The sequence below is a fragment of the Hyla sarda genome, chromosome 1, assembly GCF_029499605.1.
Source record: "Hyla sarda isolate aHylSar1 chromosome 1, aHylSar1.hap1, whole genome shotgun sequence".
Classification (NCBI taxonomy): domain Eukaryota; kingdom Metazoa; phylum Chordata; class Amphibia; order Anura; family Hylidae; genus Hyla; species Hyla sarda.
The window spans coordinates 22,093,988-22,118,908 of record NC_079189.1 but is presented as its reverse complement, the minus strand read 5'-3'; the positions used below and the strand labels follow the sequence as shown (position 1 = coordinate 22,118,908).

The following is a 24,921-nucleotide window of genomic DNA, read 5'->3' as shown; positions in this document are numbered from 1 at the left end:
CCCCTGTAGTATTCATCAGCTAATAATTACAGGAAGGATTAAGATTTTTTAATAGAAGTAATTTACAAATCTGTTTGACTTTCTGGCACCAGTTAATAAAAAAAAAAAAGTTTTTCACCGGAGTACCCCTTTATTTTATCCACAAGGGGCAACGTTCTCAGCATTACTTAGGTGATTGAATTTATTTCACACAGACCAATTATCTAGGTACGGACCGGCAACAGTAAGGGACTGGAATCCGCTCTATCTACAACTTCTCCAAGGTTCTCCCAGGCCGTCTCCAGATCCTCAGATGTATGAATTAGCACCAATATCCTTTTGTAGAGTAAACTAAGGTCAAAGGGGTATAGCCACCTGAACTGTAGATTCTTTGCTTTCAGGGTCTCCAGGAGCAGTTTCAGCAGATGGTGCTTTGTAAGAGTGGTAGATGCCAGATCTTGTAAAAATTGGTTAGTATGCAGGGGCATGGTGGCGAATGGCAATAGGGGTACCTATTGGCCCTTTAAAATGGTGGGCTTTGCTCCCTTCCCCCCTTATGCAGTATGGTGAGTGCTTTATCCTCCCCTCCCCCTGGACAGGCCTGTGGTCCAAGCCTTCTGTCCCTGCCATGCAGTTCCCTGTCATGCTTCTGCCTCCCAGCCCCTGGCACTTCTGCTTCTGTCTATCAAGTCCCTGGGGAATCTCCTGTTCCAGAACTTTCCTTCGGTGGTGGCTGAATCCTGCCTTTCTGACCCCTTCAGAACCTGCTGTGCTCTCTGCTGCAGCCAGTTCAGGTGGTCCTTGTCTCTTTTGCTGCACCTATGGGGAGAAGAAAGCACTGCCATAATGCTAGTTCCTCACCCACTTTTTGTCATCACATAGGTGTAGGTGCTGCTGCTCCACTGAGAGGCCCAGGAGGGGGTTACAGGTGGTCCTCTACCCAGTCAAGATCTTTCTGGAGGACCTGATGCTCTGGTTTGGTCCTAACCCTTAGGGCCTTTAGTGGTTACCCCTAAGCAACTGCCTGCCCCTCCTCCCAAGTCTATTGTACACAATGACTCCTTCACTTGGGAAGGGGGAGTCCTTTGTGTTCCCATTTAACCTAGGAAACCCAGGAAAAAGATTTGGACTAATAGCTATGTTGACATCTTTTTGTTAGTTTCTGGGGCCAACATACCATGGATAGGGAAATCAGGGTGAGCTATGGACCAGTTGCGTTTTGGGTTCACTTTTGTATTTTTTAATACCCTTCCAATTGAGCAGTTCCCCTCTTTTTGAGGCTGAGGTGGCTTTGGGTAGGGCCCAATGGGTTTGGTAAAGCAGGTAAATTTCGCCTTATCCACCACTTGTTCCATCTTAAGGGTTTGTCAGTGAATGACGGCATTCCCGTTGAGAATGCCTCTACTCACTATTGTGTCCTTTGAGAGGGTGGATGGTTTGATCAGGAAAGCAGGCTGCGAAGCAATATTAGTGAAGTCCAACAAGAAATCTGCTTTCTGTCCTCCTTTAGTCCAGTCTGGTTGTCTCCATTTGCTCAATTGCTTATTCAATGGGGAGTATTATTGTGATGTGTGCCTGCAGATGGGCTGTTCTATATTTTTCCATTATTTTGAGACTTCCAGTTCCTTTTTGGACTGGGTTGTTAGATATGAGACTGGCTTCGATTTTCCTTTCAGAAGACAAGACTGTGGAACTGTGGGTCCTTGTTCATACAGTGACACCATAGTTTACCTTATATAAGGTAGCTAAGCTGGGTAAGGTGTTGTTTGTTTTTTTAGCAGTGAGCTCTCCTAGTTCATGGATGTGGCTGGCTTAGTGGTTTTTGGTGCTGTTATTGGTTAATGACGGTACGCTGTGCATTGGGTTAATGGGAGTGACCAGTCATCTCAAGAAATTGCTAGAGACCCGCCCCATAGCTTATTGTTTCCTTTTTTATTTAAGGGGTTTCTGAGGCTCCCCTGTCCTACTTCTCACTAGTTTTCCCAATTTTGTGACGTGCATGTGTGGCAAGCCCTGACACCCCCCATCCCTTCGAACTTAGGTTTCTAATATAGTAACATGTAAGTCACTTGCTCTGCCATTACTACAGAACAACAACAAGATGTCTTTAGAACGCTTAAGGAACAATATATAGTAGCTATACATAGGCATTATAAAAATAAATTGGTAAAACAGAATTATGGAGTGGCCTGTACGACAACCAGAAAGGGTTGCTGATAACCATGTGGTGGGACACTGCAGTATGACCCTCACTAACCATATTGTTTTGTATGAAATTTTCAGCCTTATAAAAGACTTTATAATTAAAAAAAAAAAAATCACTATGGTAAATACCTGACATATTGGACATTTGTCCTTCGGAGCATAAGATACAGTCATAACAGCAAATGTGGGCTCCTTCCTTAACTACTTTTCTGTAGCCTGGAGAACACTGTTCTGAACATTGACTTTTTGGAACCTATGACCAAAGAGAGAAACAAAAAAGTTTTACTTAGAAAATTGTCATTAACATTTTTTAGAAATATCTATTTGGAAGATAAGGTTTTTCAGCCACATGCGGCCGGTCACTACATTGGACCAGTCGTAGAAAAACTCCCGGCACCGGCTTCTTTTTCAAATGCTTTATTGTGCATATAACTAATACACGCAAGACGCGTTTCGGCTGCTTAGCCTTTTTCAATTGCATAAAATTGCAATTGAAAAAGGCTAAGCAGCCGAAACGCGTCTTGCGTGTATTAGTTATATGCACAATAAAGCATTTAAAAAAGAAGCCGGTGCCGGGAGTTTTTCTACGACTGGATTTGTTATTATCCACGTGCACAGCGAACATCCAGTGCCGCCCTCCTACCTTTGATTGACTACATTGGACCATACCGTGAGGGTTGTACTAAGCCCTGATTATGCTGTTCATAGCTATGAATACCAAGATGTGGACTGCAAATGTATTGTACTGTATATTATTCAGTCTGTGGGCTCAACGACAGACAAGATTACTCACATTGACAACACTGCATTTTCAAAGAGATAATATAGTTTATGAGTAAGGTTTTTTTTTCCTTTTCAGACATAAAAAACATTCAATTGCATAGGAAATAAGGCATTTAACAAATAAAACTTCATAATATCCCCAATTCAACACTTACATGATGTAAACGTATTGATACAGAGCACCAAAGACACTATTGTATAACATTCATCAGTGTTTGTAATCAAAAGATTGCACGTAAAAAATAGTGGGAAAATGTTTATAAATGTTAATAAGACCTTCTCCTAATGAAAGTTTAAATCACCCTTTTTTTTAACCATTTTTGTCCAAAAAATTTAAACATAATGGTAATGATACTGTCACAAACCAGCAGGACGGGTAGTGGATCCTCTGGACCAGAGAGGCAATGGCACGGGTTGTACTGGAGGACCGGTTCTAAGCAGCTACTGGTCTTCACCCGAGCCCACCGCAAAGCGGGATGGATTTGCTGCAGTGGTAACTACCAGGTCGTATCCCCCAGTAACAACTCGACCTCTCTGGCAGCTGATATAGCATGGTACACAGGGAGCAGGCAAGAGCGTAGTCGGACATAGCAACGGTCAGGGCAGGCGGCAAGGGTTCACAGGCGAGAATACGGTAGCAACGGGTTCGGCAACTGGCAAGGCAACTATCACAGTAGGGAACGCTTTCTCAGAGGCACAAGGCACAAAGATCCGGCAAGGGCAGGAAGAAGCAGGTGCCTTTTATTGGGAAGGGACAGTGGGAAATGAGAAACCAGTGCATCAATTACCGGTGCGCTGGCCCTTTAAATTTACTGAAGCCAGTGCATCTGACCGAGAGACGCCGGGACCCCAGGGCGGAGGGCAGAGGCAGCAGGCGCTCTGGTCCAGAGGTGATGACCGGAGCGCCCGCTGTGACAGCACCCCCCCCCCTTAGGTCTCCCTCTCTTTTCGGCACCAAGAAAGTTGAGGATGAGACTGCGGTCCAAGATATTATTTTCAGGCTCCCAAGACCTCTCTTCAGGACCGCAGCCCTCCCAGTCGACCAAAAAAAATCTTTTCCCCCGAACGAGCTTGGTGGCTAGGATTTCTTTAACTGTAAATATATCTGAGGTACCAGTTACAGGGGTGGGAGAAAGAAGTTCAGGAGAGAAGCGATTAAAGATAGCAGGTTTGAGAAGGGAGACATGAAAAGAGTTATGAATTCTGAGGGAGGGAGGAAGATGGAGCTGGTAGGTCACCGGATTAATGCGGCTCTTGACTCTGAAGGGACCCAAGTAACGAGGGCCCAGCTTGTAACTTGGTACCTTAAATCTGATGTACTTCGAGGAGAGCCACACCTTGTCACCGGGACTGAATTCCGGAGGAGGTCTATGACTTTTGTTGGCCTGTAGCTTCATACGGGCCAAGGCCTTGAGGAGGGCTGAGTGGGTCTCTCGCCAAATAGAAGAGAAGTCCAGAAGGAGGCCCTCTACAGCTGGTACAGAGGAGGGAGCGGAGGTCCTAGGCAGAGGGGGCAGGGGATGACGGCCATAAACCACAAAAAATGGAAACTTATTGGTGACGGAAGATTGTTTGAAATTATAAGAGAACTCTGCCCAAGGGAGTAAGTCCGACCAATCATCTTGGCGGGAGGACACAAAAGGGCGTAGATAATCTCCCAGAGTCTGGTTCACCTGTTCTACTTGGCCGTTGGACTGGGGGTGATACGAAGAAGAAAAATCCAGCTTGACTCCGAGTTGACCACAGAGAGCCCTCCAAAACTTGGAAACGAATTGCACCCCATGGTCAGAGACGATGTGTCTGGGAAGATCGTGGAGGTGGAAGATGTGTAGAAAAAACTGTTTGATCAACTGAGGCGCGGACGGGAGACCAGGCAGGGACACAAAATGAGCCATCTTCGAAAATCGGTCGACCACGACCCAAATGACTGTCATACCATGGGAGGAGGGAAGATCAGTGATAAAGTCCATGGCGATGTGTGACCAAGGGGTCTCCGGGACAGGAAGGGGCAGAAGAAAACCCGCAGGTTTCAGACGAGGAGTATTGTCCCGGGCGCAGATCTCACAGGACTGGACGAATTCAGTGACGTCTCTATCTAGCCAGGGCCACCAATATCTTTGAGAAATTAACTGAAGAGACTTCTTAATCCCAGTATGAATGGCAAGGAAGAAAGCGTGACCCCACTTGAGAACTTGCAATCGCTGACGAGGAGGAACATGGGTCTTACCCGGAGGAAGAAGCCGCAAGTCCACAGGTGCAACCAAGATGAGACATTAAGGTGGGATAATGTTTGAGGAGTGGGTACGTCACCCACCACATCTGAAGAGCGAGAAAGGGCATCTGCCCTGATGTTCTTTGCAGGAAATTGAAGCGGGCGAAGAAGATGGACCAACAGGCTTGGCGGGGATTTAGTCTCTGAGCAGACTGGAGGTAGACTAGGTTCTTATGGTTCGAAAAAATGGACACAGGGTGAGGAGCACCCTCGAGAAGATGTCTCCACTCCTCCAAGGCTAATTTAATTGCCAACAGTTCTCTGTCCCCAATAGCGTAATTCTTCTCAGCGGGAGAAAAGGTTTTAGAAAAGAAGCCACAAGTTATGGTCTTGCCTCTAGAAGACTTCTGAGTTAATACAGCTCCAGCTCCCATCGATGCATCCACTTCAAGATAGAATGTCTTGGAAGAATCTGGCCGGGAAAGAACAGGTGCAGACGCAAAGGCGGCTTTCAGGGAAAGAAAGGCCTCTTCAGCCTGAGGAGGCCAGGTCTTGGGATTGGCACCCTTTCTAGTCAAAGCCACAAAAAGAGCCACCAGGGTGGAATAATGGGGAATAACCTGTCTGTAGTAATTGGCAAAACCCAGGAATCTCTGTATGGCTCGGAGACCAAAGGGGCGTGGCCAGTCCAGGACCACAGATAGCTTGGCAGGATCCATTTGCAGACCTTGGGCAGAGATGATATACCCCAGGAATGGCAAGGAGGTACGCTCAAACAGACATTTCTCAATTTTGGCGTAAAGGCGCTTATTTCGGAGTCGGGCGAGTACTTGTCGGACATGGACTCGATGTTGCTCCAGATTAGATGAAAAAATAAGGATATCATCCAGATATACTACAACACAAGTGTAGAGAAGGTCCCGGAAGATGTCGTTAACGAACTCCTGGGTGCGTTACAAAGTCCAAAAGGCATCACTAAGTACTCAAAGTGACCGTCTCTGGTGTTAAAAGCGGTCTTCCACTCGTCTCCTTTTCGAATGCGGATCAAATTGTAGGCCCCGCGGAGATCCAACTTGGAGAAGATCTTGGCTCCTCTGAGACGGTCAAACAGCTCTGAGATTAGAGGCAGAGGGTAATGGTTTTTAATGGTAATTTTATTGAGTCCTCTATAATCGATGCAGGGGCCATCCTTTTTAGACACAAAGAAAAAAACGTCTCCAGCAGGAGAAGAAGACTTCCTAATAAAGCCTCTCTGTAAATTCTCATGTACATAGTCCAATATGGCCTGAGTCTCTAGAGGTGAGAGAGTATAAATTTTGCCCCGAGGAGGAATAGAGCCCGGTAACAGGTCAATGGAACAATCATAAGGCCTGTGAGGAGGAAGAGTCTCCGCTTGTTTTTTACAGAAGACGTCCGCAAATTGGTGGTAAGGCTTTGGGAGACCTGGTGGCGGAGGAACTGGCGGGACCCGTTTGATAGGAGCAAGCTTGAAGCACTGGTCAGAGCAAGAGGAACGCCAACACAGAATCTCACCGGTGGACCAATTCAAGACAGGACAATGGTGTTGCAACCACGGTAAACCCAGCAGGAGTTCGGAAGAGCAGAAGGGAAGAACAAGAAATTCAAGAGTCTCGGTATGGAATATCCCAATGTCCATCCGCAGGGGCTGGGTGCGGTATTGTACCGTAGCTGAGAGTCTCTCCCCATTGACCGTAGAAATAAGGAACGACTTGGGCAGACGGGTTATAGGAATTTTATACTTGTCGACCAAGGAGGCGTGGATGAAGTTGCCGGCAGAATCGGAATCCAGGAAGGCAGCAGCAGAGAAGAAGGACTTGGACGAAAGGAACAACTGCACGGATATAATGAGACGTGGAGAGGAAGAATCCACACCTAGTAATGCCTCTCCCACATCCACTAGGTGCGAGTGTTTCCCGAATGTGGAGGAGGAAGAGGACAGTCCTTAAGGAAGTGCTCTGTACTAGCGCAGTACAAACACAGATTCTCGTCTCTACGGCGGCTCCGTTCTTGCGGGGTCAGGCGAGACCGGTCCACCTGTATGGCCTCCACAGCGGAAGACCCAGAGACAGGTAGAGGTGGACGCTGGAACACAGGAGCCAGACGAGGGCAGCGTTTAGGACGAGCTTTTTCCTTTTCAAGATGGAGTTCCTTTTGTCTCTCGGAGAAACGTTTGTGGATCCTTGTGGCTAGCAAGATGAGGTCACTCAGGGTGGTAGGCAGGTCACGTGCAGCAAGGACATCCTTCATGTCACAATTAAGTCCCTTCTTAAAAGTGCCACAAAGAGCTTCATTATTCCAGTTCAGCTAGGAGGTAAGGGTGTGGAACTGGATGGCATAGTCACCTACGGTAGAATTTCCCTGGGACAAGTTTAGCAAAGCAGTCTTTGCGGAGGAAACCCGGGCAGGTTCCTCGAAAACACTATGAAACTCCTGACAAAAACTCTGGACAGAAGCGGTGGCTGGATCAACGCGGTCCAAAAGTGGTGTAACCCAGGCCAGGGCCCTACCGGAGAGCAGACTGAGGATGAAATCTACCTTGGCTTGCTCAGACGGAAACTGGTCAGACAGTAGCTAGAGGTGAAGAGAGCACTGAGACAAGAACCCTCGGCATAGTTTAGGATCTCCATCGTATTTGTCTGGTAGGGACAAACGGATTCTGGATCTAGTAGCGACTGCAGGCGGAGGTGATGCAGCAGGTGCAGACGCAGGAGCAGGCTGTTGCTGAGCAGGCAGGAGCTGTTGCATCATAGCGGTCAACTGGGCCAGCTGCTGACCTTGCTGGGCCACAATGGAAGTGAGGTCTGCTAGACTTGGCAGGGGAACATCAGCGGGATCCATGGCCGGATCTTACTATCACAAATCGTCAGGACGGGTAGTGGATACTCTGGACCAGAGAGGCGATGGCATGGGTTGTACTGGAGGACCGGTTCTAAGCAGTTACTGGTCTTCACCAGAGCCCGCCGCAAAGCTGGCAGCTGATATACCGTGGTACACAGGGAGCAGGCAAGAGCGTAGCAGAGGTCAGGGCAGATGGCAAGGGTTCACAGGCGAGAATACGGTAGCAACGGGTTCGACAACTGGCAAGGCAACTATCACAGTAGGGAACGCTTTCTCAGAGGCGCAAGGCCCAAAGATCCGGCAAGGGCAGGAAGGGGCAGGTGCCTTTTATTGGGAAGGGACAGTGGGAGGTGAGAAACCAGCGCACCAATTACCGGAGCGCTGGCCCTTTAAATTTACTGAAGCCGACGCACGCGCGCCCTAGAGAGCGGGGCCGCGCGCCGGGATGCAGGGGAGCCGAGAGCCGTGCTGGGAGAAGGTAAGCCAAACATGGACGCGGCGCGTGAGCGGGGACCAGCTGCCACGCCAGCCGTGTCTCTGCTACTGTGGATCCCGTGGTCCCGGTCAGTGCATCTGACCGAGAGACGCCGGGACCCCGGGGCGGAGCACCCGCTGTGACAGATACCTTTTATGGTATGTTCACACACCAGAATATCCCACATAAAGATGTGGAATTCCGCCAAATTAATGCGGATGGGGAATTCCGCATCTTTCTGCACCTTTCCGGAATCCATGCAGAATTACCCCATGAAATCCACATAAATACTCAGATCACAGAAAATAGTGCTCTTTATTCAATTAAATTCCGTAAAATTTTTCACTGAATCAGCGTGACATCCGCACAAAATTTGCACGATTAATTTGAAGCCCCATTGCCTTTAATTGGCTTCAATGAAAGATATTGTTGCGAATGAGAAATTGTAGCTGCAGAACATCTGTTGTGCAAATTCTGCAGTCTGGATGGGACTGCAAAATCCCATTGATATAAACACATGCAGAATTTCCATGCAGATTTCCATGCGGAAATCCATGCGGAAATTCTGGCACGTGAACATAGCCTTAAATGGGCACTGTCAAATACAAAAACTTTTTATATGTTGCACATCTTGGCAAAACATTAACCTTTCAAATATAAGTCATAAGAAAATGTTATTTCCTTTTTATAGAAATCACTAGAGATGAGCGAACAAATTAGAAAAATTCAATTTGGCCGATTTGCGCAATTTTTCAAAACAATTTGTTTTGGCCATAATTTATTTACCATGAATCGTAATTAAAAACGCCTAATTCTGGCCTACAGAGAGCCTCAATAGGGGTGTAGAGCACTTTGCCTTGTCCTAACTTTGCCTTGTTCTAACTCCCTTGTGCTGTTAGTAAAATAATACTGTTATTCAGTATGACATGCAGATTACAGGCATCGCTATTAGAATCACTGCCGCAGAGTGTCTGGATGTTGCAGCAGGGAGAACATATAGTGTAAAAATTGAAGAGAATAAAGAGATTTTTTATGTAATTTTAATTTAATTTGAATTTATTTAAATTTTTTGAGTATCCATTCTGGTGAGCTTCGAGCTGGCGGTCCTCTGCCATGCGAGATACCACCTATTTCAGCTCCTGCCGCTCAGTGCCCCCCTGACTATGAAAGTGCAAATGTTTCATTTAATCAGTTATGGTTCATTGTTATCGCTCCAAGCTGTTTCATTGGATTCTTGTGATAATTCCACTTATAATATGACTTAGACGACCATAGGGCCTCAGTCTTGAAAAGATTACGTTGATTTTTTAAAATGTAAGATTTATATTATATTCCGAAGTTTAATGTCCCGGTGTTTACTTTGAACTAATACTGTATGACCACAAAACCCAATCTAACAAGGAGTCATATGGCGGCACAATGACAGCCTAGAGGTGGCAGCAGCATGAGGAGACCATAATCTGGCGGAATGGCACAGCCTGGTATTGACGGCAGCACAAGAAGACCATATAGTGGCAGAATGACCCAGTCTGGAGGTGGCAACAGCCTGACAAGACCATAGGGCCACACAATAGAGAAGATTAAATACATTTTAGAAATTTTAAATTGAAGATTTTAGATATATTAAAAGTTTAATTTAAGGTGCCAACAGCATAAGGAGACCATATGGTGGCTGAATGACACAGCCTGGAGCTGGCCGCAGCATAAGTTGACAATAGGACTTCACAATCCCTAAGATTAAAAGATGAAGTTTAAAATTGAAATTGAAGATTTATGGTAGCTAGTGCTACCATAAAATATTTTTAGGTAATGTCCCAGGCCCATCAGCATCAGTAAACCATATAGTGGTTGAATGGCACAGCCTAAAGCTGGCGGCAGCATAGGTAGACAATAGGGCTTCCCAATCCCTAAGGTTAAAAGATGAATTTTAAAATTGAAATTGAAGATTTTGAAATTGAAATTTAAGATTACACTCCCAAGTTTAAATTTCCCGGGCCCCAGTGTGTGGCTACAAAGGACCAAATCTAACAAGTATTAAAATGTCACATGGTGGCACAATGACAGAGCCTGAAGGAGGCATCAGTATTAGGAGATAGTATTATAGTGGCTGGATTATTGCCTGGAGTTTGTGGCAGTAGGAGGAGACCATATAGTGGCTGAATGGCGCAGCCTAGAATTGGTGGCAGCATGAGTAGAACATATAGTGGCTGATTGGCACAGCTTGGAATTTGTGGAAGCATGTGGAGACCATATAGTGTCTGAATGGCACAGTCTGGAGGTAGAGAAGCATGGGAAGACCATATTGTTTCTGAATGGCACAACCTGGAGGTGGCTGAAGCATGAGGAGACCATATAGTGGCTAAATGACACAGCCTGGAGGTAGTGAAGCATGAGGAGACCATATAGTATCTGAATGGCACAGCCTGGAGGTGGAAAAGCATGAGGAGACTATATAGTGTCTGAATGGCACAGCCTGGAGGTGACTGAAGCATGAGGAGACCATATAGTGGTTGAATGACACAGCCTGGAGGATGTGAAGCATGAGGAAACCATATAATGTCTAAATGGCACAGCCTGGAGGCGGTGAAGCATGAGGAAACCATATAGTGGCTGAATAGCACAGCCTGGAGTTGACTGAAGCATGAAGAGACCATGTAGTGGCTGAATGGCACAGCCTGGAGTTGGCTGAAGCATGAGGAGACCATATAGTGGCTGAATGGCACAGCCTGGAGTTGGCTGAAGCATGAGGAGACCATATAGTGGCTGAATGGCACAGCCTGGAGTTGGCTGAAGCATGAGGAGACCATATAGTGGCTGAATGTCACAGGATCGAGGTGGTAGAAGCAGCATCAGGAGTCTTGAAAGTGACCCTGTGATAGAGTAGTGCAGTGGGTGGCAATACCAGTACCCGGTGATGAAGGTAGGTGAAAAAAGGTCTGATGTGGAGGAATGTTTGTAACTGGGGAGCAGTGCCTTAAATCTGTTTGGCACTATCCATATTTGTGAAGTGTTGGTGTGGCACCATGGTCAATCTACTCTGATGCATCAGGCATTGGTGGGTGGAAATCCTGGCTGATCCATGCCTGATTCATCTTTACAAAGGTCAGTCTCTCCTCATTTTTTGTGGACAGACGAGTTCTCCTGGGGGTTATTATGGCCCCTGCCACACTAAATACCCGCTCTGATGGCACACTACTGGCTGGGCAGGACAGCTTATCCAGGGCAAACTCTGCTAGTTGCGGCCACAAATCAAGTTTGGCTGCCCAGAAGTCCAGCGGATCTTCAGAGTGTGTTGGCACGGCATTTCAAGGCATGCCACCACCTGCTGGTTCAGGTCCTGCTCCAGGTCTACCTGCTGCTGATGAATTACTTGCATGTGGATGAAGAAAGCAACTCATCAGCGACTGTAGACTCAGGCTGCTGATGGAACTGGTACTGCTCCTGCCACCCCACCCCTCCCCAGCAGCCATGGCAGTGGAAGGTGAGCGCAGGGGGCCCACCAATTCAGACCTACGAGAGGATGGACGATGGCGCCCATAGGCATGGGCCAACTTACCATGTAGGATGCCTCTGTAGTAGGTCAGTTTTTCCTCTCTCTCAGTAAGTTTTAAAAAGGCGCCTATTTTGTGGTGGTAGCGAGGGTCCAATAAGGTGGAGAGCCAGAAGTCATCCCACTGCTGAATGATGACAATTCGGCGGCCACTATGCAAACACGTGAGCATGCATCATCTCATTTGTGCAACTGACCCTTAGGGACTCCCTGCCTCCATCTCCACTGCATACTGCCATGGTGTGTATGGGTCCTCTGTCTCACCTTCCTCATAACCCTCTAGCTCCTCTGGCTGCTCCTGCTCCTCTTCTCCTGTCAGATTAATAAAAAAATCTATTTGGCAAAACATAAACTGTGCTCCACTGTGCCCCTTCCCCTCCTTCTCCTGCTCCAGTTCAGCCCCCACAGGGCTCATGTGGCCATGAGATGTAGGCGCCACGTCTTCAGGACCCTGACCAGCCATCGTTTCCAACAAGTGTTGTAAGAAATGAAGCAGTGGAATGACGTTGTTCATCACGTAATCCTGGAGACCTACTAATAATATGGCTTCCTAAAAGGGACTGAACAAATGGCAGGTGTCACATATGAGCTGCCAATGGTTGTCATTGAAGTTACACAGGGGAGTACCCCTATCCGCTTGGATCATCAAGAAATCGTTGATGGTTTTTCTCTGTTCGTATATTCGGTCCAACATATGGAGGGTGGAATTCCAACGTGAGGCAACGTCACAAATCAGACTATGTTGGGGGTTACCATTCTGATGCTGCAGCTAAAGGAGGGTGGGCTTTGCGGTGTACGAGTGCCTGAAGTGCATCCAAAGTTTCCTTCCCATTGTTAGAATATCTTGCAAATAGGGGGAACACTTCAGGAACTGCTTGACAACCAGATTGAACACGTGCGCCATGCAGGGCGCATGGTTCAGCCTTCCTTGTCGCAGTGCAGACAAGATGTTCTTCCCGCTATCAGTCATCATGGTTCCCATTTCCAGTTTTCGTGGAATAAGCCATGCTCTGATTTCTTTATGGTGGCGAAGCATATGTTGACGCAAGGCCGTCGTGACAACATTGGGACCCTGGCCACGCTTCACCTTCTGCCGACATATCTTGCATGTGGCTATGTTAACCTCCTCCGGATGCTTGATGAAAAACTGCTACACTGCCGAGTAGCTGATTTTCCCACCAACAGTCCGCACTAATTGACTGCTAAATAAAAAGAAGATTCCTACGGCACTGCGAACAGTTGGAACTCCGGTCTCTCGGTTATGGATTTACTTTGCAGTTGCAGTAATGGTGGTGCTCATGTGTCGGCAAAGATGCAAAATATACTCAAAAGAAGATAAGAAAAATACGGCCACTCACCAAATTCCGTCTTCTTGCTTTATTGCATAAAGTACTCACATAGATGCATAGGGGAGAGGGAAGGAGCGGGGGTACAAGCGGCAACAAGCTCCGTTTCGCACTAAGACTAGTGCTTCTTCCGGCCATACTACCTGCTGGAACTGCTTCCCTGATATACAGGTAAGTGAACTACAATCACCAATCACCATTGTGACACCTTCACACGTGATCACTGACGTATTAGATGGGTGTTTCTAGAGATTAAAATCACACTGAGAGGTCCGTCCTCTAATTTAACCCCAGAGGTCCCGTTGCATTGGTACTTATGATCCATTTAGTTTCTCTCTTCATGAGCGTTATATCTAACCTTTCTCCTGCTATATTTTCTACTTTTTCTACTTTCAAGTCCAATGAAACGTAGGACCTCTGGGTTATTGTCATGCTTCTCTTTTATGTGGGACAATAAACGGGGAACACCATTCTTTCCTGTGCGTATGGAATAAAAATGTTCTCGAATACGCTTGAAGAGTTGTCTTTTTGTTTTTCCCACATAAAAGAAGTTGCATGGACAAAATATTGCATAAACAATTTTTATTGAAAGACATGTAATTAACTGTTTTACTGTATGGTATATTGGACCTATTCGTAAGTTTTTAGTTGTTATCATGAATCTACAAAAATTACAGTCCTTGCAGCTATAGTTGCCCTGCGGTAATCTTTGAGGACAAATACATATATACAACAACCAATGCATTTTTGCAATTTGTCAAAATCTACGCATGCTATGTAGATGACATATTGGTAATATGGACGGGACAAAACAGCAGTTCATTGACTTTGTGAGTTATTTAAACAATAACAACACAGAAAATATAACCTTTTCCTACCAATATGGGGGAGACACACTGGAATTTCTAGATGTCAAACTTATAGTCAAAAATAACACATTGATCACAGAGGGTTACAGAAAAGAAGTCGCCAGAAATACCATACTCCACTTCAACAGTTCACATCAACAAACAGTTAAAAAGGGAATACCATATGGACAATTTTTAAGATTAAAGAGATATAACACTACAGAAGAGTCATATCAGAGGCAGGCAGACAAACTAGAACTCAGATTGAAAAAAAGAGCATACCCAGTAGAATTAATTAAAATAGGTAGACAAAGAGCATATAAATTAAAAAGACACAATTTATTACAACCAAAAAGAAAAAGTACTAAAGAAAAAAGATTTACATTCGTCTTTGAAAATTTTCTATTATATCATACTATAGAGAAGGCCCAAAGAAGAAACTGGTATGTCCTGGAGGCAGATGAGGAAATAAAAGAGGTAGCAGTAAGGAAACCTATAGTCACTTATAGAAAGAAAAGGACAATAGAAGATAAATTAAGGAAAAAAGATCAGAAGAGTAAAAAAACTACATGGCTAGGAGACCTAATACCGCAGGGCAACTATAGCTGCAGGGACTGTAATTTTTGTAGATTCATGTTAACAACTAAAAACTTACAAATAGGTCCAATATACTATACAGTAAAACAGTTAATTACATGTCGTTCAATAAATATTGTTTATGCAATATTTTGTCCATGCAACTTCTTTTACGTGGGAAAAATGAAAAGACAACTCTTCAAGCATATTCGAGAACATTTTTATTCCATACGCACAGGAAAGAATGGCGTTCCCCGTTTCTTGTCCCACATAAAATAGAAGCATGACAATAACCCAGAGGTCCTATGTTTCATTGGACTTGAAAAAGTAGAAAATATAGCAGGAGAAAGGTTAGATATAATGCTCCTGAAGAGAGAAACTAAATGGAGCATAAGTACCAATGCAACGGGACCTCTGGGTTAAATGAGAGGACGGACCTCTCAGTGTGTTTTTGATCTCTAGAAACACCCATCTGATACGTCAGTGATCACGTGTGAAGGTGTCACAATTGTAATTGGTGATTGTAGTTCACTTACCTGTATATCAGGGAAGCAGTTCCAGCAGGTAGTATGGCCGGAAGAAGCACTAGTCTTAGTGCAAAACGGAACTTGTTGCCGCTTGTACCCCCGCTCCTTCCCTCTCCCCTATGTATCTATGTGAGTACTTTATGCAATAAAGCAAGAAGACGGAATTTGGTAAGTGGCCGTTTTTTTTCTTTTGAGTACTAATTGACTGCTACTGCCACCGTATCCAGAAGCCCCTGTTCCACTACCTCCCAGGAAGGTAGGCTGCTGCGAATCAGGTGGTCTCCCCCGGGCATGCTTGGCTCCACAATTTCCACTTCTTCCACTATGCTGACTGCCAACCATGCTACCACCTTGCTGGCTAAGCTGCTGCCTCAAAGGCAACCTTCAACTCTCTTCTCCTGATGATGATGAAACCCCTTCTGCATCCGGCTCCCAAGTGCGATCAGCTTCATCATCATCGAGTTGTGTCTGCATGTCACTGATGTCCTCTTCAGGTTCCTGAACAGTGTCTGCTTCAGGACACTGAACGCTGACAACACCGCCTCCCACATAACTCTCCTCATCACTACTTGCCCGCCTAGCGGAGGAAGCGGCAGATGTCTTCTCCACTTCTTGGCTGGGCAGTAGCTGCTGACTGTCCTCTATTAGATCGTCCTCACTGAATAGTGGAGCTGAACCCACAGCATAAGATACTTTTTTAGGGGATGGAACTTGCCTAGGGCAGCGGCAATGGGCGGACGGGGACTGCTCCCTGGCCATGTTAACTGAGGCTTGTGTCTGAGGAACCCACCGACTGTTGACTGGGGGTGTTGACTGGGGGTATCAGATGTCACTTGTGATGAAGTGGATGACCGTGTTAATCAATCGATGACAGCAGATGGGTTGCTGGTGGAGACACCACCGCTGGCTGATAATGGGAGCTCAGGCCTCTTGCTGCGACTCCTGCTGCCACTCGTCCCTAGTCTGCTGCGACCTCTGCCTGATGAATTTTGGCCTCTGCCACTCCTCTGTGCACATCCTGGAACTTCTCTGCCTGACATACTTAGTGTATATGAGGGGAGTACAATACGCTTCACTACGCTTGAAACAGTATTTGTCTGTACTAAACCCAAAATTGCACTCTCTCAATCTCACTCCCTCAGTGCTTCTAGGCAGGATTTGTGATTGAGCTAAATCGCTTCTGTTCTTCTGTGCAACACACTGCTCTCTGATCTTCTCTATAATAGAATGCTGTAGACAGTGACTGGAAGGTGAATCGCTGCTGTTCTTCTGTACATCACACTGCTCTCTGATCCTCTCTATAACAGAACACTGTAGACAGTGACTGGGAGGTGAATTGCTGCAGTAAGAATGCTTTTCTGTGAAAAACAAACTGTTCTCTGTCCAACAGAACGCTGACTTGACTAGGAGGTGAATCACTGCTGGAAAAAGAAAAAAATAAACACCATTTTAGATCCCCTGGACCGCACTAAATGGAGTTTAATGAAGCAATTAATTTTATCAAATCACAGCCATATTCGGATTCATTACGAACTTTCAGGAAATTCATAACGAATTTGGATTCCTCAGATTCGATTCGCCTATCACTAATTAATATTCCAGCACAAAATTCAAATGTTTATATTTGCTGCACTGTAACTCCAAAACACATGTGACTTGGCATGGTAGTAGACCCGAGAGCTGTGCATAATCGTATGTAATATGAAGGTCATAGGTCACATGGTAAGGCCGTAATCTAGGTTGTTGTGGCAGTTTCTCAAAAAATTCTAAAATCTTCTTCTCTCCAACCGTTAATGCTACGGGTATATTATTTGCTATGTGTGGATTCACTGTTGTACAGAGTCAGATTTGTTAATTTCGTGTCTATTGATCACATGGTTTAGCCGCCATCTTGAATTGCACAATATTCTACAAACATCTTCTCTGAAACCGTTTGTTAGAATAACTTATGATTTTGCAGACATGTTCATGGTTACCTCCTGTACCAAAGTTGTTAAAGTTGGTTTATGTGTATAATCAATATGGCCACCACATGCCAATAAAATGTATTGATAGTTTAAAATTTTTTAAAGTACTCACTTCCTGTACCAATATTTGGCGGCCATATTGGATTGCACAATATTCTGCTAACAAAGTTTTCTCTAAAATTGCAGGTCAGAGCAAAATGAAAATTAGCACACATGTTCATCATGCCTTTCTGTGCCACAATTGATGACTAGATTTGGCAGCCATATTGGATTGCGCACTATTTTTCAAACATAGTTTTCTCTAAAATGACTGGTCAGTACAGTTTGAAAATTAGCACACGTGTTCTTCATCACTTTCTGTACCACACGTAATCACCACTTTGGCGGCCATATTGGATTGTGCAATATTCTGCAAACATACTTGGTCAGAACAATGTAAAAAGGGAAGTGATCACTTTCTGTACCACAATAGATCGCATGTTTTTTTGTTTTTATAAAATTGCTGGTCGAAACAATGAGAAAATTAGCAAACATGTTCGTGATCACTTTTTCTACGATAATTTATCACATGGTTTGTGCAATATTCTAAATACACAGTTTAATCTGAGAATACTGGTCAGAACCAAGTGAAGATTAGCAAACATGTTCATTATCACATTTTGTACCACAATTGTTCACATGTTTTAGCAGCCATATTGGATTGCACAATTTATTGCATACACAGTTTTCTCTAGTAAATGGTCAGAACAATGGGAAAATTAGCACAACATTCTGCATACAAAGTTTAATGAAATAACTAGTCTAGTGTGAAAATTAGCACACATGTCCACAATCACCTTCCGCACCATATGGGGTCAAAACAATTGTGTGTAATACCTCAGCCATGGTCCTCGGACACCTGCATCGCTGCTTGCTGCCATAATTTACCTTATTATTAATCCAGACCATGTCGGAAGGTGTGATATTCAGCTGCCGATCTTGTGGAAGGGATCCCTTAAATGTTCCAACATCTTTATTAAATTTGGTCATTGTATCATTTAAATGTTCTATAGTAAAATCATTGTAAATTTTCAGTGGCTCAGATATTTCACCTTTATTGTTAAACTCAAACTTTATGTTTCTTTCAAAACGGACAAATTTCATGAAATGTCTCAGCTACAAAACAGAAAAACAGTTCTCAATGATCTATAACAACAACAACAACAACCTGTACTATTTGTTCACTAGGAGATAATTGGAGACCAGAACATTCTTTGCTGATGAATAATCATTAAGGTAAATTGACAAATCACATAAACCATAAAATGTTGTCATTATTTTTGGATTAGATGATGTGACTATAATATGTGACCAAACCTTTTATTTATAGCTGTTTTTAACCTCTTTTCCCACAATGTACTTGTATGTTATGGTGCCAAACTGGCGCGGGCTTGGCCATATTCCTTTTCAGCAGCTGACGGCCACCATTAATAATTACCAAAATACAGATAGAGAGATGTTTACCGACTAAAAATCAAAAATCAAACTTTGGACCTAAAACTTAACATTTAATCAGTATCCAATTAAAACACCTGAAATCAACAGGGAATGCACTGCAACACAAACACACCTGTATGATAAGTGCACAATAAACAAATCCACAACCACAGTGAACAATGCCACAGACTAAATATAATTAGTAGACACTGTGACGATACAGCGTTAAAAATATTTATACATAATGACGTCTGCAAGGTATCAATCTGACTATCTCTCACCCTAACCCCATGACTCAGGGGATGGGGAGTAATAGGACAACAGGGTGGAGAGGGGGCCAGGGAGCCTGTTAATGCCCTGGTAGATACCCCTACACTAGTCCTGCCCTAGGTGGAGTATACATCCTGATAAGGACAGCCCCGCACAGGAACCTGCTCTGTTGTTACTGTAAGTCCCTACAGTGAACTGACTCACTTACTAGGATCACTTACTGACTCTCTCACCGGGACAATACCCTCAATACTTAGCTTGTTAATGCAGTATTAAATATGGGGATATCGTCTGGAAGATGATAGCAGTAAGTATTTGATAGATATGGATAAACAGTGAAGGATAGGATGATTACATATACGATGCTATAGAACTATGTGGTATAAATAACCTATGCTACAGTAACCAACGTAATACCAGGCTATAGTGAGCAACTCTGTTGTAGCATGTATCAGTTCACTATTATATAATAGCTTATATGTACAGATACTGTAAACCCAACTCAGATCAAATAACATTGAACCAAAACGTCAGAATAACCATTAATACTCAAGCGTTCTGATGAGAAGGATAGCTGACTGTATCTCAATGTGCTTCCTGGCCCAACTCATCAGGAGATAGGTGAGGGTGAGATAGTGGTGAACCCGCCATTCCAACACATGCGGTTATGATGATGAGGATGCGGCTGCCGGAACCCAGTTGGAGAACAGTTATATGCTCCTTGACACGCATGTACCTCGGTCTATTGGTTAGCGCTGAACCGCAACCATCTGCCCGTTTTCGGTGTGGGCCGGAAGTGACGTATATTATGTAACTCTCTGGTCTTGCGATCGACAGCTGGTCTGATCATCTGGTGTCTCAGAGAGCCACGACATAGGTGGGAGGAGTTACCGATCATGTGATGTAAACACATCCTGAAACAGCTCCTGTTCATGGAGGTAGGAGGAGCCGACGGAGCACATGATGTAAGCTAATGAAAACACGAAGCTACCGGCAGCTAAAAACCTCTCTATTGTTATTCTCATAATTTATGGGATAATCCATAAATCTGCACATAAAAGACGATGAAGTACACAAACAGCTGAACCTTGAGGTTAATAGGTACACTTAAAAAGGAGGGGATTTTTCCATAAAGGAGAAAATCCAGCACTAATAAAAATGAATAAATGGTCGGCTCAGATGGATAGATACTGAGATCTTAAGGAAAATAATATAAAAACTGATATGAAGGGAAACAAACATCATGGTGAATTAGTAGGATGTGTTTCCTGATGTCAATGCAGAATATGTTTACTATGGGGATTTTCTCCTGCTCTGGACAGTTCCTAAAATGGACAGCAGAGGTCAGCAGAGAGCACTGTGGTCATGATATCAGAGGAAATCCATTTCTTTTTTGGGTTTCTCTTTAGTATACAGCCCCTAAAAACTACTTGAAGGATTAAGATTTTTTAATAGAAGTGATTTACAAATCTGTTAAACTTTCTGGCACCAGTTGATTTAAAAAAAAAAGTTTTCCACGGGAGTACCCCTTTAACCTGTTCAGGACGTGGGTCGTATGCATATGCCCTGCATTCCAAGTCCTTAAGGATGTTGGGCGTATGCATACGCCCGTGGGAATTCCGGTCCCCACCGCTAGCCGTTTGGGGACCGGACCGGGATGCCTGCTGAAATCATTCAGCAGGCATCCTGGCACATCGCCAAGGAGGGGGTCCCCCCATGTTGGTGATCGCAGAAAATCGCATGTCAATTTAGACATGCGATTTCCTGCTATTCCTGGCTGATCGGGTCTCTGGTGACCCGATCGCCCAGAAAATAGGAATGATCGGAGCTGTTAGTGACAGCCCCGATCATCCTGAGGGATAGGAGCGAGGTCGCAGTGCTGCGATCTCCTCCTATCCCCTGCCATTGGTCAGAAATGAATTCTGACCAATGGCAGCTCACGACAGGGGGTTGCCATGGAAACCCCCCACTCTGCTCACCCCAGGATGTCGGGCAGAACGGGGGGAGAGGAAGGAGGATGGTACCTGGAGGAAAAGATGTGTGGGGATCGGGGATCATCGGTGGAATCAGTGGAGATCACAGCGCAGGTAGGGAAGCGACATTGGGGGGGGGGAGGAAGGGGGCAGTAAAGTGATCTTTACTGCTGCCCTTCTAGTGGTTGCCAAACTGCAACTCCCAGCATGCCCAAAGAGCCAAAAGCTGTCTGGGCATGCTGGGAGTTATAGTTTTGCAACATCTGGAGGGTCACAGTTTGGAGACCACTATTACAGTGGTGCCCAAACGGTAGCCCTCCAGATGTTGCCAAACTACAACTCTCAGCATGCCTAGACTGCCCAGGCATGCTGGGAGTTGTAGTTCTGTAACATCTGTCACTTCTGATTTTGCAATTTTCATGAACATTTTGAAAATTGCTGCTATACTTTGAAGCCCTCAAATTTTTTTAAAAAGTAAAAATGTGTCTATTTTATCATGCCAACATAAAGTGGACATATTGTATTTGTGACTAAATTAAAAAAAAAATTTGGAATATTAATTTTCCTTACATGCAGACAGTTTCAAAGTTTTCATGAAATTTGGGGATTTTTCACCAAAAAAGGATGCAAGTAACAACGAAAATTTACCACTAAAATACAGTAGAATATGTCACGAACAAACAGTCTCAGAATCAGAATAATCGGAAAAAGCATCCCAAAGTTATTAATGCATAAAGTGATGGTGGTCAGAATTGCGAAAAAGGGCTCAGTCCTTAAGGTGAAAATGAGCTGCGTCCTTAAGGGGTTAAAAATCCTAAACCTTTCAATTTTACACCTAAATAGCCATATATTGGCTTATTTTTTGGGCCACCAATTCTACTTTGTAATGACATCAGTCATTTTACCCAAAAAATCTACGGCAAAACAAAAAAAAATAATCATTGTGCGACAAAATTGGAGAAAAAAAAGCCATTTTGTAAATTTTGGGGGTTTCTGTTTCCACCCAGTAAATTTTTCGGTAAAAATGACACGTCATCTTTATTCTGTAGATCCATATGATTACAATGATACCCTACTTACAGGTATATAGGTTTGATTTTGTGTTACTTCTAGAAAAGAATTATAACTACGTGCATGAAAATTAATACATTTAAAAATGTCCTCTTCTGACCCCTATAACTTTTACATTTTTCTGCATATGGGGATGTATGCGTGATCTGAAGTTATTATCGTTAGCAATTTTGTTATGATCTGACTTTTTGATCGCTTTTTATTAAATTTTTATGGTATTAAAAGTGACAAAAATACGCAATTTTTGGACTTTTGAATTTTTTTTACATGTACGCCATTTACTGTGCGGTTTAATTAACGATATATTTTTACAGTTTGGACATTTACGCACATGGCGATACCATATATATTTAGTGAGCTTTTACATCCTGTTCACACTGGTGTGGTGCTGTGCGGCGTCCGTTGCTGCCGTGGCACCATGTCTGTGGTGGGCGCGGCCCAGGGACTGGTTTGAGTGGCATTGGGGATGCTCTTCCAGTGGGTCGTTCCCCCTGTGGGCACTGGTGTTGTGGCGGTGGTGGTCGCCAACCAGTGATACAGCATTTTATGCTAGGGATGTTAGGGGCCCACTCTAAATAGGTGGCCTTGACATGGCGAGTGGGCTTGTACTTTTTGATCAAAATGTATACTAACAACCTGTTAGTTTTTGAATTTGTGCTGAGAAGCAAGTTGATCAAAATACATATTGTGGATGTGCGACCATGTCTTTCTCTACTTGAATCCACATATGTTTATATTTATTTTTATTGACATAGTTTTTTTTTTTATGGGAAAAGGGGGTGATTCAGATTTTTATTAGGGAAGGGGTTAAATCACATTGATTAACACTTTATTTTCAAATTTTTTTTTTTTTTTTTTGGAATGTTATAGCCCCCATAGGGGACTATAACATTGTACACACTGATTTCCTACACTGATCACTTGCATGCAATAGCATGGCATTGATCAGTGTCATCACCGATTGACTGCTCTTGCCTGGATCTCAGGCATGGAGCAGTTATTGGGTGATCAGACACGCAGGAAGCAGGTAGGGATACTCCTCGCGTCCTGAAAGCGGTTTGGGATGCCGCGATTTCACAGCGTCGGTAACGAACAGCACTACTGAGCTGCCGGGAAGCTTTCACTTTAACTTCACACGCAGCGATCAACTTTGATTGCCGCGTCTGAAGGGTTAATACCGGACAACACCGTGATCGGGGATGTCTGGTATTAACCGTGGGTCCCAGCCGTCGATGGCCGCCGTGACCGACCCGATGTGATGCAGAAGCCGGCGCAGGACGTAAATATACGTCCTGCGTCATTAAAGGAAAACTGTCACATGTTCACTCCTACAATAACCACAGGTACTGACGGATAGTGCGGGGGGGGGGGGGGGGGGGGTGCGCTGATTCATATGATCCCTACCTTGCCTGGATCTGTCTGGCTGTTCGCCCGCAATCTTAGTTTTTCTATATATGAAAATCTCAGGATATAGTGCTCCGATGATATAACGAGGAGGTGCCAGCTTATTGAGATAAAGTGCTTATGCAATACATATAGCAAAAAATACTTGGAAAAAAGCTGCTCTCACCCAAGGTTTTAGATCCCAGGAGTCGGTCTTTATTTCAGTGTCAAGCAGCAGGGCAAATGAAATGCTGGATAAGTGGGGAGCAAAAGACACAGCTCTCAGGTGCGGGGGGCGTACTACAGGATGACGACTAGTTTCACGTCATTACAGACGCTTCTTCCGGTTAGCAGTATGTCATTCTGTCGTAGGAAAGGTGCTTATATACAGGTAAGTGATAAAGACAGGTGTGCATTAGAGATGTCGCAAATTGTTCGCCGGCGAACAGTTCCCGGCGAATTTCGCATGTTCGCGTTCGCATCCCCGGGTGAACATATGTGAAGTTCTATCAACCCCCTATACTTTAACATTGCAGTAAACTTTGACCCTGTGAGTCAAAGTCAGCAGACACATTACAGCCAATCAGCATCAGTCCCTCCCTTCCAGACCCTCCTACCTCTTGCACGGACACCATTTTACCCTCATTCAGCATGCTGCAGGCATAGGAAGTGGAGGGTTAGAGAAGCTGCTCCTGATGTATAGGGAAAGCGATAGCTATGTTGCTGCTAGGTGGTGTATTCAGGGTCCAGTTTACTCCTAAAGCACTAGTGTGACATCTGCTTTAAGGACAGCACCCAAAAAAGCCCTTTTTAGGGCTGAAAGATATCAGTCCTGGTTGGGAGGGAACTGCTGGTTAAAAGGGGTACACCAGAATCAAACTTAAGTTCCTTCAAGCAACTATCTACTACAGTATTCAAAGGGCTGAAAGATAACAGTCAGTTAGTCTGGAAACAGCTGGATGCACCCTGGTTGGGAGGGAACCGCTGGTTAAAAGGGGTACTCCAGAATCAAACTTAAATTCCTTCAAGCAACTAACTACTACAGTATTGAAAGGGCTAAAAGATATCAGTCCGTGTGTTTTGCAACAGCTGTAGGTATTCTGGTTAGGGACCACTGCTTAAAAGGGGAATTCCGCTGGCAAGCTTTTTTTCTGTAAAGCAACTAATTACTACAGTATTCAAAGGGCTGAAATATATCAGTCCGTGTGTTTTGCAACAGCTGGAGGCACCCTAGTTGAGGACCACTGCATAAAAGGGGAACTCCGCTGGCAAGTTTTTTAGCTCATTGTCACACTAGTGCAAATCACATTAGGTGTGACAGTTGCGCAAATAAAAAAAAATACCTTTTTTGGCTGTTAAGTAAAATCAGCCGTCACTGTTAGTTCACGTCACAGTTGCAATTTTTCCTGCCTGCAGGGCAA

The 24,921-nt window shown here is 44.5% G+C and overlaps 1 protein-coding gene across 1 annotated transcript in view; it reads right to left on the bottom strand.

Moving 5' to 3' along the window:
- Positions 1-203: 203 nt before the first annotated feature.
- LOC130369122 (G-protein coupled receptor family C group 6 member A-like) overlaps positions 204-24,921 on the bottom strand; it is a 135,674-nt gene continuing 110,956 nt past the window's right edge. The window contains exons 9-11 of the mRNA XM_056574335.1: positions 18,255-18,482; positions 2,314-2,437; positions 204-436 (exon numbers count right to left, since the gene is read on the bottom strand). Of these exons, the coding sequence (XP_056430310.1) occupies positions 204-436; positions 2,314-2,437; positions 18,255-18,482 (585 nt within the window). The remainder of the gene's footprint in view (positions 437-2,313; positions 2,438-18,254; positions 18,483-24,921) is intronic.